The sequence below is a fragment of the Bos indicus x Bos taurus genome, chromosome 8 (assembly GCF_003369695.1).
Source record: "Bos indicus x Bos taurus breed Angus x Brahman F1 hybrid chromosome 8, Bos_hybrid_MaternalHap_v2.0, whole genome shotgun sequence".
NCBI lineage: Eukaryota > Metazoa > Chordata > Mammalia > Artiodactyla > Bovidae > Bos > Bos indicus x Bos taurus.
Genome location: NC_040083.1, coordinates 70,166,788 through 70,182,080, shown reverse-complemented (window position 1 = coordinate 70,182,080; position 15,293 = coordinate 70,166,788). Strand labels below are relative to the sequence as shown.

General features: G+C 42.8%; 1 protein-coding gene across 6 annotated transcripts in view; it reads left to right on the top strand.

Moving 5' to 3' along the window:
• Positions 1-2,596: 2,596 nt before the first annotated feature.
• LOC113897300 (tumor necrosis factor receptor superfamily member 10D-like) overlaps positions 2,597-15,293 on the top strand; it is a 33,587-nt gene continuing 20,890 nt past the window's right edge. For 2 of the 6 annotated variants that reach the window (XM_027549916.1, XM_027549915.1), the window contains exon 1: positions 2,597-3,937. In XM_027549916.1, the coding sequence (XP_027405717.1) occupies positions 3,767-3,937 (171 nt within the window). In that variant the 5' untranslated portion in view covers positions 2,597-3,766. The remainder of the gene's footprint in view (positions 3,938-15,293) is intronic. The other 4 variants (XM_027549922.1, XM_027549921.1, XM_027549920.1 and 1 more) reach the window with 3 other exon arrangements.

Sequence of the window (15,293 nt, the reverse complement as noted above, 5' to 3'; positions counted from 1 at the left end):
TCCCACAGTTCTTGAATATTCGGTTCTGCCCTTTTAATTCTTTTGTTTTCCCCTTTGTACTTAGGTTTCTAAGTTTCTGTTGACATTGATTCAAGCTCACTGATGCTTCCCCTTCAGCTGATTCTATTCATGAGGGCAGGAAAAGCATCCTTTATTTCTGTTACATTGTGGGGTTTTTTGTTACTAGAATTTCTTTTTAATTTTTTTCTTGAAGTGTCCATCGCCCTGCTTACATTTCCTATCTGTTCTTGCATGTTGCCCACTTTTCTATTAGAATCATTAGCATATTATTCCTAGTTGTTTTAAATTCCCAATGTGATAAGTCCAACATCTCCACCACATCTGTGTCTCATTCTGGTGCTGGCTCTATCTCTTAAAACTCAATGAGTGTTTTTGGTTTTGGTCTTTTAGGATGCCATATAATTTTGTGCTTAAAGTTAGACATAATGTAACTGGTAAAGGACCTGAGCTAAGTAGGTGTTTAGGGTAAGGTTTTATTTTTGTCTGGCTAGGAGAAGGTGTTTACTGTAGCGGTTGCTGTCAGAGACGAAAATTCCCTTGTTGTGCTTGTTTATCTATTCTCTGTTGTCTTTGGGTTTCCCTTGAGACTTCTTTGTCAATAAAGTATAATACCTTCTCTGTCGACTTTCCTGGTGGTTCAGACAGTAAAGAATCTGCCTGCAATGCAGGAGACCCAGGTTCAGTCCCTGGGTTGGGAAGATCCCCTACAGAAGGAAATGGCAACCCACTGCAGTATGTTTGTTCAGAGAATCCCATGGACAGAGGGATTTTAACATTTTCTGCTATCGATACTTTCCATTACATATCTCTTCATTCCGGGTAAAGTTTATATCTTTTTACTGGTTCTCACCTCTAATTCATAATAGAATCTCTTTTGGGGAGCTTTAAAATATGTGTTTGGTCTGTAGAAAATTATTAAAATGAACAGAAGTTAGGATATCTCAGCATAGAAGTGAGAACTATAAAACAAGAACCAAAAGGAAATTTTAGAACTGAAAATCCCATTATCTGAAATTAAAAATTCACTTGAATGTTATTAACAGAGTTTGAACACTGCAGAAGACATAATGAGTGAACTTGAAGAGAGGTTTGATAGATCTAAAGAGCATTCCATCTGAAGAGCAGAGGTTAAAAAAAACTGAAAGAAAACAGGGAACAGAGTCTTGGTGACCTTCGGGACAACACCATGGAATATGTTTGGAATTGAAGACTGAAAAGAAATAACTAACAAATGAGAAAAAAAAAATGGCTATAATTTTCTCAAATGTAGTACAAAACACCAATTTACACATTCGAAAAGCTTAGAAAGCCCCAAAGAAAGATAAATATAAAGAAAACACCACCTGGGCACATCATAGTAACAAAGAGAAAATTTTGTGCATAAAAAAATTTTTTTTCCATTCAAAAGACCAATGAATGACCTGACTTAAACAATGGAGCTAAAAATTGAAGTGGTGAAAGAAACCTGTTGACTCATTACTCATTTATACCCAGTGAAAATATTGTTAAAAAACAAAGGCAAAATGAAGAAATTGTGGCAAATCATATATTCTGAATAAAGCTACAACAATGAATGTAACTAGAATAAACACGTCAATTATAAGGCTGAAATTCTCAAACTGGAAAAAAGCAAGCTGAAATTATAAGATGTCTACAACATGCTCAGTCAGTCACGTCCCACTCTTTGGGACCCATGGACTGAAAACAGAAACCAATAATCTCAACCATTCCACTGAAAGTAGCATCAGAAACATTTGGGAATGCATTTACAAAAGATGTATACAATCTGTACATAGAAAGCTTACCAAATGTTGTTAAGATTAAGTAAGAAAGGTCTAATATAAAACCATCTCATTGATTGCAAGACTCAATATTGTTAAAATGTCAATTCTTGTCAATCATCACTTTCAATGCAATATCGATTAAAATCCCAGCAGGACTTTTTTAATTAAATATTTTATATAAAACTTATATTGAAACACAAACAATTTCAGAGGAAAAAGAGAACAATTGGAGGACTTAAACTACCTAATTTCAACACTCACTATAAAGCTACGGTAATCAAGGCAACAGGCTTCCCAGGCGGCTTACTGGTGAAGAATCTGCCTGCCAGTGCAGGAGCAGCAGGAGACGGGGTTCCATCCCTGTGTCAGAAAATCTGCTAGAGGAGGAAATGGCAACCCAGTCCTGTATTCTTGCCTGGGAAATTCCACAGCCAGAGGAGTCTGGCGGACTCCAGTCCATGGGGTCGCTAAGAGTGGAACACGACTGAGCACACACACACACAATCAAGGCAACGTGGTATTGGCACAGGAGAGAAAATGAATAGATCCATGGAACACAATATAGTGTCCAGAAATGGAACATATAGACGGTCAATTGAATTTCAACAAAGGCAGTAATATTATTCAATGGGAAAAGAAAGTGTTTTCAATAAATGATATTGGAACCGCTGGATAAACATATGGAGGAAAAAGGAATTTTAATTCCTACCACACCGGCCTCACAAAACTTGTACAAAAGGGTGGAGCTGGAGGCTCCCGGTTCGTGTCTCCCCTGCCCGGTCCCCAGCCCACAGTCGCCCTAGCCTTGTAGGACCTAGTCTTGTGCCGCTCACCCAATACTGGACTCCCCACAACCGAAGTCCAGCAGAGCGCGCATGTTTAGGGACAGCTGGACGAGCCCGACCCACGTGGGGACCTCTTCCTCCTGGCCCGTTTGGTTTCCTATGCCAATTAGCCGCCAGCAGTTCTGTTTCCCAAAGGCTTTAAAGACTCTACAGGGAAGAAAAATCTCCAAGAAAGGCTGAATGGAGTGGATTCCTCTAGCTTGCCTGACTGCAAGAGCAGCAGTAGGGTCGAGAGGAGTTGGTATGAAATCCTGCGTGTGAAAGTCAGACGTTGACCCTGGCATTACTGCAACGCACAGGTAGTGATGGAGGAGATCCGAAGCCTATTTGTGACCTGAATTCAGACCCACCGATGGCAGTCTCTGTGACCTTCATTCTGTCGACCCACCTATTCACTGAGTATCTGCTCCAGTCAGGCACCTGGCTACTAAGATGCTAAGAGCAAACCTCTGATTCAACAACTTTCCCCTGGCACAGAGCTGCCACGTGACTCTGGAGGCAGTGATACCCCTCCCCTGCACCCACACTGTCAATGAGCATGGGAGGAGCAGAAGCTGAGAGCCAGTAGAAGGCGGTAGTCAGAGGACTAGAGGTAGCTCAGGAGGGTCGTTGCCCCTGAGAAGGGATCCGGTTCAAGAAGAACCTTTAATGCCAACTCTTTATGTATCGGACTTCCCAAGTGGCTCCCTGGTAAAGAATCCGCCTGCCAACGCAAGAGATGCAGGAGAGGAGAGTTCTATCCCTGGATCGGGAAGATCCCTGGAGGAGGAAATGGCAACCTACTCCAGTATTCTTGTCTAGGAAAGCCCATGGACAGAGAAGGCTGGTGGGCTGCAGTCCATGGGGTCAGCCAAGAGTCGAACACGACTGAGCGACTGAGCACGCACGCAGGCTGCGTTCAACTCGCGTTCGAGAGGGAGACAGGAGAGGGGGCGGAGATTCTTATTTTTCCGGGACTGATTGAGCAATATCCTAAGACAAGGCGGGGCCACAGCAGCCTGCTTTCTCCAAAAGCCTGAGTACAGTGCGCGGGAGCGGAGGTATACAGAAGAGCTCCGAAGTCTAGACATCAGAGGCCGGCTTTCCAAGTTCCACGGACTACCGTGAAGATTCCTCATGACCGTGCCTACCATCAGCCTGCGGGGACCTCGACAGCGAACGCTGCCCGACCGCAAGGGGCAGCGCGGACGGAGGGCACCGGCCTCCTCCAGCGCCGGCGCAGGGCGCTCCGGTGGCCCCAAACTTCGGTTCGGGTACCTCGTCTTCGTCATGGGTGTCGTGTTGTGGGTGAGTACCACCGCGGGTGCCACTCCGGAAGGCGCGCCGGGTGGCCGGTAAATGGCGGCGGGAAAAGACCCGGCGGCGTGCATGCCCGGGTCAGCTGCGGCCGGGGCCTGTCCCAGCGAGATCTACCGTGGGCTGAATGGGGGGAAGGAGCAGGTTCAGGGCCTGGCAGGACAGACCCGGGCCCAGAGGGAGAAGAGCCCGTGTTCTCAGTCCCGGTCCTAGGCTTGTCTGGCTGTCCCAGAAGTAAATTCCAAAGGAAAAGGAATGGAAAACTCCTTTGGAAGCCTCTCTGCTCCCCTTCCTTCCCCGCTCCTCCCTCCTGTCTCCCTTCTTCCTTTCCCTCTCCCCTCCCCTTTTATGTTGAGATTCTAGAATATGCTCATCGCATCTATTCTTCCCCTCGATTTTTACAGAAAAGTAGCTTTCCCACCCTCCCTTGCATTCAGCACCCCTTCTTGGCTGCTGTTGGTCATTTTGCAAATTCCTTCTACTTTCTTCTGCAGCAACCCACAGGGCTTACAGGGTAAATCCCCAGTAATCAGGCGGCTAGCCTCAGGGGCTCTGTCTAGTTTAGGAGGAAAGGGTCTGAAGATGTTATTTTGATTTCTGTTTTGAGTCTGAAACAGGTGTGGCATGCATCCTGAAAAAACTATTTAATGGCTGCCCTGAACTCCAGGCGGAAGGGTCTACGGTTAGCCTAGCTGTGTTTTTACTTGTAAAAACAACTACCCACAGCCACACAAATCTTAGAAGAAACAGGTCTCAGAGTACAGGAAGACCTTGAGAACAAGTCTGACACTATGGCTTTGTCACAGCTGATGGGGTTTAGAGTAAAAGAGAAACCCTGTATGATGTTACTTCCACGTTACTTACACTTACACGTGCAATATAAAAATTATGACAAACTAGTGAGTAACACACAAAAAAGAAGCAGACTCAGGGATACAGAGAACAACCTGGTGGTTACCAGTGAGAAGAGGGAAGCAGTGAGGGGCAAGATAGGGATGAGGGGAAAAGAAGAGTTATTGTGAGATTATATGAAATCATGTGTGTGAATCGCTTGAAAATTGTAAAGCACTATAGAATTTAAAGAATCTTTTGTTTAAAAAAAAAGAAAGAAAGAAACGGTGCAGCTTTTAGGGCCCATTTGTCCCCAGGGAGGAAAGAGTAGTGTTGTTTTGGGTGACCTATCAAGGGAGAGTGAAAATCAAACTAGACCCTAAAACAGTTACATCAGCTCCAGGAAGTAACCTGGGCACACAGCAAGGTCCAACTAGACTCTGCAAACCCAGCTAACAGTATTACATCACTTGCGGGAAGTAAGTGGTAAGAAGCACGAAAGGAAATCCCCAGTCCGGACTCATGTCTAACTTCACCAGCTTGGTAGCAGAGTGGACAAATTGCTGAGCCGAACTGAAGACATTTCCACAACCCATCGTCCCTTCTCACTTGCTTTCTTTCTTTTAATTGGCCAAGGCTCAAAGGCTGCAGGAATCTTAGTTCCCAACCTAGGATCCAACCTTGACCCCTGCAGTGAAAGTGCAGCATCCTAACCACTGGACCCCCAGGAAAGTTTCCTGGATTCCCTCTCTTTTGTCCCATGCTGCTGCTCCACCGCAGCCCTCCTGTCTCCCTCCTGTCTCTCTCTCTCTCTCACACTCCCAACCCACCCTCCACACACACACGCCACAAGTCTGTGAGTGGCAAAGTCTCACATCTCCACCGCACCCGGTGCACCCCAGTGGTTGTCTCTCAAACACCGTGCAATGGAGATTACACACCAGGAAGCCTCCTCCTCGGCCATCCCAGCCCCAACCCCCACTCCCATTACTTTGACTTCCTTCTTGTCTGTGATCCTGGCACTGTGGGACTTTTCCCTCCATGTCCACACCTGTTCCCTGCCACTGGGAGTCTTGTCCCATCTGCCTTGCAGCCCTTCCAGGCTCTTTCACCTTGGTGACTTTACGGGAATCGCTGTCTGTGCCTCAGGTTCCTATGGCCAGAACTGCCCTGAGGAAAGGAAGGACCTCGCCTTGTCCCCGGTGCCCCACAGCCCCTGCGCAGGGCTACTCAGCAGGCTGCAGACAGGACTCCCCCTGAATGCGTGGGTGGTGTGGGTTCTAAGATGCCTGCACTAATGTTAGTGTTTTGTCCTGCTCTGAGGGGCATGGGGGTATTGATCTGGGTGGTGGGAAATGTGACCAGCAAGCTGGGGACAGGATAGAGATAACTGAATGTCAATGCTGAAGGATTGCCCAGGTCCATAGAAGACTATTTCAAGTTTTCATCTGATGTTACCAAAGATGTTTTAAACGTACATTTGTAGTGTTAAAAGTATCAATTCATCAGGAAGACATCTTAACCATAAATATATTGTGCCTAATAAAAGAGCTTTAAAAATACATAAAGCAAAAATTGATGAAATCAAAGGACTATCATATCACCCTTTAATGAAAATGTAAAAGGGTAGTAACATTATCGGGCTTCCCCAGTGGTTCAGCGGTAAAGAATCTGTCTGCCAATGCAAGAGACACAGGTTAGATCCCTAGGCTGGGGAAGATCCCCTGGAGGAGGAAATGGCAACCCACTCCAGCATGCTTGCTGGAATATCCCATAGAGGAGCCTGGCAGGCTATAGTCCATGGGGTTGCAGAGTCTCTCACAACTTAGCCACTAAACAACAACAGAAGTAACGCTGTCAACCATAATGGGAATTCCCCTGACTGTTCAGTGGTTAGGACTCTGCTGTCTTATGGAGGGCACAACAGGTTCACTGGTTGAGGAACTAACATCCTCGAAGCTGCACAGAGAGACCAAATTAGAAAAAAAAAGAAAAATCAACCATCTTGATTTAATTGACATTCAGAGAGCATGCTTGCAACATCTAATGAAGACTCATTCTTTTTTGGTGAATGTGGTACTTCCACTAAGATAGACCACATTCTAGACAATTTAAAAAGTCTAAATAAGTTTAAAAGCAATGAAATAATATAAACTCTGTTCTCTGACTTTAATGAAATTACAGTGCCAGTCAAGAATGATCTCTAGAAAAAGACTCCAAAATTTTGGAGTTGAATATTAAGCAACATCCTTCAAATCATTATGGTTCTTAGATGAAATCAAAAGAAATTTTTTTTTTGAATTTCAAAACAAATAGTAATGAATATATACTAAATGGAAACTTGTGAAAAGCTGCTAACACAGTGCTTAAACTGCAGTTTTCAATTAAAGTGTACTACGGCTGCTGCTGCTAAGTCACTTCAGTCATGTCCGACTCTGTGCGACTCCATAGAAGGCAGCCCACCAGGCTCCCCCATCCCTGGGATTCTCCAGGCAAGAACATTGGAGTGGGTTGCCACTTCCTTCTCCAATGCATGAAAGTGAAAAGTGAAAGTGAAGTCGCTCAGTCACTCTTAGTGACCCCGTGGACTGCAGCCTACCAGGCTCCTCTGTCCATAGGATTCTCCAGGCAAGAGTACTGGAATGGGGTGCCATCACCTTCTCCTAATTAAAGTGTGAGTGCATGCTAAGTCACTTCAGTCGTGTCCTACCCTTTGTAACCCTATGGATTGTAGCTCGCCGTGCTCCTCTATCCAAGGGATTCTCCAGGCAAGAATGGAGTGGATTGTTGTGCCCTCCCCCAGGGAATCTTCCCTACCCAGGGACTGAACCCACATCTCTTTAAGTCTCTTGCATTGGCAGGTGGGTTCTTTACCACTGGTGCCACCTGGGAAGCTCTTCCAATTAAAGATGTTCTATTAAAAGAATAGGGGGTTGGGAGAAATGGGGAGTAAAATTTTTTTAATTAAAGAAAAAAAAGTGACCTGAAGATTCACATTTTTAAATCACCATAAAATAAGTGCAAATTGAACTCAAAAGAATAGGGAGAAAATAATAATATGAGTAGAAATCAATGAAATAGAATACAAATAATGAAAGGAATTGACAAACCAAGTGTTGATTCTCTGAAATGATTAATGAAATTAACAAACCAAATTTTAAAAGAAAAAAGGCCAAAAAACAAAAAATACCAATATCAACAATTAATGATAAGATATTATAACAAACTCTGCAGCCATAGAAAGGACAATAAGGGGAACTTAGGAATAATTTAATGCAGATAAATTTGACAACTTGGATAAAATGGACAAATTCCTTGAAAATATTACTTAGTAAAACAGATACAAGATGAAAAGAAAATCTGATTAATCCTATATCTTTTATGGATTAGAATTCATCACTTAAAATCTTACAGCAATGAAAACTGCAGGCCCATGTAGTTTCATTGAGGAATTCTATAAATATTCATAGAAAAAATAATATCAGTCTTATACAAATTCTTTCAGAAAATATGAACAGGCAACAGTTCTTCACTGTTTTATAAAGCCAGCACAACCCTGGTATCCAAAACTTACGATGACATTACCAAAAAAAAAAAAATACTGATCAACATGTATTATAAATATACATGCAAAAATCCTTCATTAAGGGACTTCCCTGGGGGTCCAGTGGTTAAGACTCCCTTTCCAATACAGGGCTTCCCTGGTGACTCAGATGGTAAAGAATCTGCCTGCAGTGGGGGAGACCCAGATTTGATCCCTGGGTTGGGAAGATCCCTTGGAGAAGGGAATGGGTACCCACTCCATTATTCTTGCCTGGAAATTTCCATGGACAGAGGAGCCTGGCTGGCTACAGTCCATGGGGTCGCAAAGCTGGACACAACTGAGCGACTAACACTTTCACTTGCATAGTTTGAAATCAGGAAGCAAGATGCCACCAGCCTTCCTTATCTTTTTAAAAAATTACTTTGGCTCTTCGGAATATTTTGTGGTTCTGTAAAAATTTTAATTATTTGTCCTATTTCTGTGAAAAGTGCCATTGAAATTTTGATAAAAATTGCATCGAATCTATAGATTTCTATGGGTATATGGACATTCAAAAATATTGATTATTCAAATCCATAAGCATGGACTGTTTTTCCATTTATTTGTGCAGTTTTCAATGTACAAGTCTTTGACCTCCTTGGCTAAATTTATTCAACTTATTCATAGGAATTTTATTCTTTTGATGCCATTGTAAATTAGATTGTTTTCTTATTTCTCTTTCTGCTGGTTTATTATTCATGTAAAGAAATGCACCATATGTTTTCATATTGATTTTTATATCCTGTAACTATACTGGCTTCATTTATTAGTCTTAAGAGGTTTTTTTAAATGGATGTTTAGCATTTTCTATACATAATATCATGTTGCCTGCAAAATGTGACACTTTTACTTCCTCCTTTCCAAGTTGGATGCTTTTTATTTCTTTTTCTTACCTAATCGCTCTGGCTGGGACTTCCAATACTATGTTAAATAAAGATGACAAAAGTGAGTGTCTGTATCTTGTTCCTGATCTTAGAGGAGATAATTTCAGCTTTTCACTATGGAATGTGGTGTTTGCTGTGGCCTTGTCACACAGGGTTTTATATGTTGAGGTGTATTTCCTCTATGTCTGCTATGTTGAGAGTTTTATCATAAATCAATATTGAATTTGTCAAATGCTTTTTTGTACCCATGAGACTTTTGTTCCTCATTTTATTAATGTGGTATATCACATTGACTAATTTGTGTTTTTTTTTTTAATTTGTAAATTTCGAATCATAGTTTGCATCCTTAGAATAAATCCCACTGATTATGTTGTATGGTCCTTTTAATGTAGTGTTGAATTCAGCTTTCTAAAATTTTGTTGATGACTTTTGCATCTGTGTTCATCAAGAATATTGGCCTGTAAATTTCTTTGTGTGTGTATGTGGCTGACTTCCAGTCAACCTGAATCTAGGCACTGAGATCTTCCCCTTTGGGATAGTGTTACTGAAAGTGTGTGTGTGGGTCTGGCTGCTCTCTGCCCAAAAGCCAATAAGTAGGCCAGGTTGGTGGTAAGGAAAGTTTGCTTTATTTCAGATGCTGACAACTGTGGGTCGAGAGTGGTGAACATCTATCCGAAGGCCGACTCCCCGCCCCCACCGGCAACCTGTGGGCAAGAGCTTTTATAGACAGAAGTGAGGAGGGAACCACATATAGAAACAGCAGAGTCAGCTCTGATAGTCATCTTCAAATTGGTCATCGGTGGTCTGACCAGCATCATCTTGATTGTTTTAGGTACAGTTTCAGGGTCCATTTGTTTCCATTTCTCTGAGGCCAGTTCTTGGAATTGTGGCACCTCATATCCTGGGTACAGTCTGGTCATCATGTAGTTAACTTCTCCACTTGGGGTTTCAGTATCTATAAGACAGCTCAGCATGAAGATGCTCAACATCACTCATTATCAGAGAAATGCAAATCAAAACCACAATGAGGTACCATCTCACACCAGTCAGAATGGCTGCTATCAAAAAGTCCACAAACAATAAATGCTGGAGAGGGTGTGGAGAAAAGGGAACCCTCTTACACTGTTGGTGGAAATGCAAACTAGTACAGCCACTATGGAGAACAGGGTGGAGATTCCTTTAAAAACTGGAAATCGAACTGCCATACAACCCAGCAATCCCACCGCTGGGCATACACACCAAGGAAACCAGAATTGAAAGAGACATGTGTACTTGAATGTTCATTGCAGCACTGTTTACAATAGCTAGGTCACGGAAGCAACCTAGATGTCCGTCAGCAGATGAATGGATAAGAAAGCTGTGGTACATATACACAATGGAATCTTACTCAGCTATTAAAAAGAGTGCATTTGAATCAGTTCTAATGAGGTGGATGAAACTGGAGCCTATTATACAGAGTGAAGTAAGTCAGAAAGAAAAACACCAATACAGTATACTAAGACAAATATATATGGAATTTAGAAAGATGGTAATGATAACCCTGTATGTGAGACAGCAAAAGAGATACAGATATAAAGAACAGACTTTTGGACTCTGTGGGAGAAGATGAGGGTGGGATGATTTGAGACAATAGCATTGAAATATGTATATTATCATAGTTAACTAGATCGCCAGTCTAGGTTTGATGCATGAGACAGGGTGCTCAGGGCTGTTGCAGTGGGATGACCCTGAGAGATGGGATGGGGAAGGAGGTGGGAGGGGGTTCAGGATGAGGAACATATGTACACCCATGGCTGATTCATGTCAATGTATGGCAAAAACCACTACAATATTGTAATTAGCCTCCAATTAAATTAATTAAAAAAAAAAGACAGCTCACAGGATATGGCTCAGAATATTATCTATAGCCCTTGAGAAAGAACTAAAGATCGTTGACTAAGTTTAATGACTACATTATTATTGTTTGGTCTCCTTTGACTATTTTCCTCTGTTTCTGCATTTCTCACTTCTTTGATGAAACTTATTCTTGGACTGAAGTTTTCCATAGACAAGAGGCAGGCAGAGGACGTAGTGGGGGGAGGGGCAAGGACCATAGTGTCCTGCTCCGTTGCAATAGGACAGGTCTTGGCACATGCTCAACTACTGGGAACTCTTAAAAAATATAGTAGGCTGCTTCAACAATCCCAAGAGTTTGAGAGATGACTAAGAGCAGGGGTAGGGCTGAATGAAAAATTCATTTCCTACACAAGGCCACTCCTTCAAGACTGGGAGAGAGGTGGTTGTTTCATCTACTGTCTAGAAACAAACACAGAGAATCAAGCAAAATGAAGAAACAGAGAAACCTGTTCCAAGTGACTAAATAGATAAAGCCTTAGAAAGAAGCCTTAATGAAATGGAGATAAATAATTTAGTTGATAAAGGGTTCAAAGTAATGGTCATAAAGAAGCTTGCTGAACTGGGGAGAAGAATGGATGAACACAGTGAGAACTTCAACAAAGAGATGGAAAATATAAGAAACTGTCAAATAGAAGCCACAGAGCTGAAACATACAATAACTGAACTGACAAACAATAGAAGGGTTCAGCAGCAGACTAGGTAAAGTAAAGAAAGGATCAGTCATCTCAAAGACAAAGCAGTGGAAACTTCCCTGGTGGTCCAGTGGTTAAGACTCCAGCTTACAATGCAGGGGAAAGTGAAAGTGAAAGTCGCTCAGTCGTGTCGGACTATTTGGGACCCCATGGACTGTGTGGGTCACAATAAACTGTGGAAAATTCTGAAAGAGATGGGAATACCAGACCACCTGACCTGCCTCTTGAGAAACCTGTATGCAGGTCCGGAAGCAACAGTTAGAACTGGACATGGAACAACAGACTGGTTCCAAACAGGAAAAGGAGTATGTCAAGGCTGTGTATTGTCACCCTGCTTATTTAACTTCTATGCAGAGTACATCATGAGAAACGTTGGACTGGAAGAAGCACAAGCTGGAATCAAGATTGCCGGGAGAAACATCAATAACCTCAGATATGCAGATGACACCACCCTTATGGCAGAAAGTGAAGACGAGCTAAGAAGTCTCTTGATAAAAGTGAAAGAGGAGAGTGAAAAAGTTGGCTTAAAGCTCAACATTCAAAAAAAAAAAAAAAAGCTCAACATTCAGAAAAATAATATCATGGCATCTGGTCCCATCACTTCTTGGGAAATAGATGGGGAAGCAGTGTCAGACTTTATTTTGGGGGCTCCAAAATCACTGCAGATGGTGATTGCAGCCATGAAATTAAAAGATGCTTACTCCTTGGAAGGAAAGTTATGACCAATCTAGATAGCATATTCAAAAGCAGAGACATTACTTTGCCAACAAAGGTCCGTCTAGTCAAGGCTATGGTTTTTCCAGTGGTCATGTATGGATGTGAGAGTTGGACTGTGAAGAAAGCTGAGCGCCGAAGAATTGATGCTTTTGAACTGTGGTGTTGGAGAAGACTCTTGAAAGTCCCTTGGGCTGCAAGGAGATCCAACCAGTCCATTCTAAAGGAGATCAGTCCTGGGTGTTCTTTGGAAGGACTGATGCTAAAGCTGAATCTCCAAAGTTTGGCCACCTCATGTGAAGAGTTGACTCAATGGAAAAGACTCTGATGCTGGGAGGGATGGGGGGCAGGAGGAGAAGGGGACGACAGAGGATGAGATGTCTGAATGGCATCACTGACAGGATGGACGTGAGTTTGAGTGAACTCCGGGAGTTGGTGATGGACAGGGAGGCCTGGCATGCTGCAATTCATGGGTTCGCAAAGAGTTGGACAGGACTGAGTGACTGAACTGAACTGGACTATACAGTCCATGAAATTCTCCAGGCCAGAATGCTGGAATGGGTAGCCGTTCCCTTCTCCAGGGGATCCTCTTAACCCAAGGATCAAACCCAGGTCTCCCACATTGCAGGTGGATCCTTTACCAGCTGAGCCATCAGGAAAGCCCAAGATTACTGGAGTGGGTAGCCTATCCCTTCTCTAGCAGATCTTCCCGACCCAGGAATTGAACTGCGGTCCCCTGCACTGCAAGTGGATTCTTTACCAGCTGAGCTACCAGAAAGCAATGCAGAGGATGTAGGTTCGATCCCCGGTCAGGGAACTAAGGTCCCATATACCACGGTGCAACTAAGCCCATGCTGCAACTGCTGACCTCACACACCACAACTTGAGAGTCCATGCACTGCAACAAAAGATCCCATGTGACAAAACTAAGACCTGATGCAACCAAATAAATAGGCAAATACATATTTTAAAAAATGTTTTAAAAAAGACAAGGCAGTGGAACTCACCCAATCAGAACATCAGAGAGGAAAAAGAATGAAATACAGTGAAGATAGCTTCAGGACCTTATGGGACAACATTAAAGGACATTATAGGGCAATACTGCATTATAGGGCTCCAAAAGAGAACTAGAAAGGGGCAGAAAACTTATGTGATTAAATAATGGCTGAAAACTTACCTAATGTGGGGAAGGAATCAGACACCTAGATATAGGAAGCTCAGAAAGTTCCAAATAAGGACCTTAAAGAGATCCTTACTGCTGCTGCTGCTGCCGCTGCTGCCTTAAAGAGATCCTTACTAAGACACATTATAATTAAAATGTCAAAAGTTAAAGATAATGGAGAGAATATTAAAAACAGCAAGAGAAAAACAACTTGTTACCTACAAGGGAACCCCCATAAGGCTATCAACAGACTTTTCAGCACAAAAATTGCAAGTCAGAAGGGAGTGGCACAATATATTCAAAATGATAAAAGGAAAAAAACGTCTAACCAGTAATACTCTTCATAGCAAAGTGATTATTCATAAACAAAACAGTTTTCCAGACAGGTGGCGCTAGTGCTAAAGAACTCGCCTGCCAATTCAGGAGACTCAGGAGATGCAGGTTCCATCCCTGGGTGGGGAAGATCCTCTGGAGGAGGACATGGCAACTCACTCCAGTATTCTTGCCTGGAAAATTCCATGGGCAGAGGAGCCTGGTGGGCTCCAAAAAGTCGGACATGACTGAGCACATTATGGTTATGGTTACCAAACAAAAGCTAAAGGAGTTAATCACTAAACTGGCCTTAAAACAGATGTTAAAAAAAATTTTTTTAAGCTGAAAATAGAAGCCATCAAATAATAACAAGAACAGATAAGAAAGAATAAATCTCACTGGAAGGTAAATATTTAGTAACAGTACTGGTTTGATTACCTATAAAGCTAATATGAAGCTTAAAGACAAAAGCAGTAAAAATAACTATGATTACAATAATTAACAAAGGGATATTCAAGATGAAAAGATGTGAAAAGTGACATCAAAAATGTACAATGTTGGGGGTAGGAGACTAAAAATGATGAGCTTTAGAATGGGATCACACTTGTTATCAACTTAAAATAGACTGTTATAGATATAACTTGCCATATGTAGGGCTTCCTGGGTAGCTCAGCTGGTAAAGACTCCCCTGCAATGCAGGAGAGTCTGATTCAATTCCTGGGTTGGGAGGTTCCCCTGGAGAATGGATAGGCTACCTACTTCAGTATTCTTGCTGCTGTTGCTGCTGCTGCTGCTAAGTCGCTTCAGTCGTGTCTGACTCACTGCGACCCCAGAGACGGCAGCCCACCAGGCTCCCCCGTCCCTGGGATTCTCCAGGCAAGAACACTGGAGTGGGTTGCCATTTCCTTCTCCAATGCATGAAAATGAAAAGTGAAAGTGAAGTCGCTCAGTTGTGTCCGACTCTTAGCGACCCCCTGGACTGCAGCCCACCAGGCTCCTCCGTTGATGGGATTTTCCAGGCAAGAGTTCAGTATTCTTGGGCTTCACAAAACAAAACCTATAGTTAATACACAAAAGATCAATGTCTTTTAAAACCTGAGGATAGTTCCTTAACGTTTGATCCTGTAATCTGATTTTTTGTTTGTTTGCACTATGTATAATGCTTATTTGTAACAGTGTGTGTGTGAGTGTGTGTATGTGTGTGTGAACTGCTTGAGGAGGGAGAGGGAGTCTCCTCATGGGCCAGGGTACCTGATTCTTGGTCCACACACTT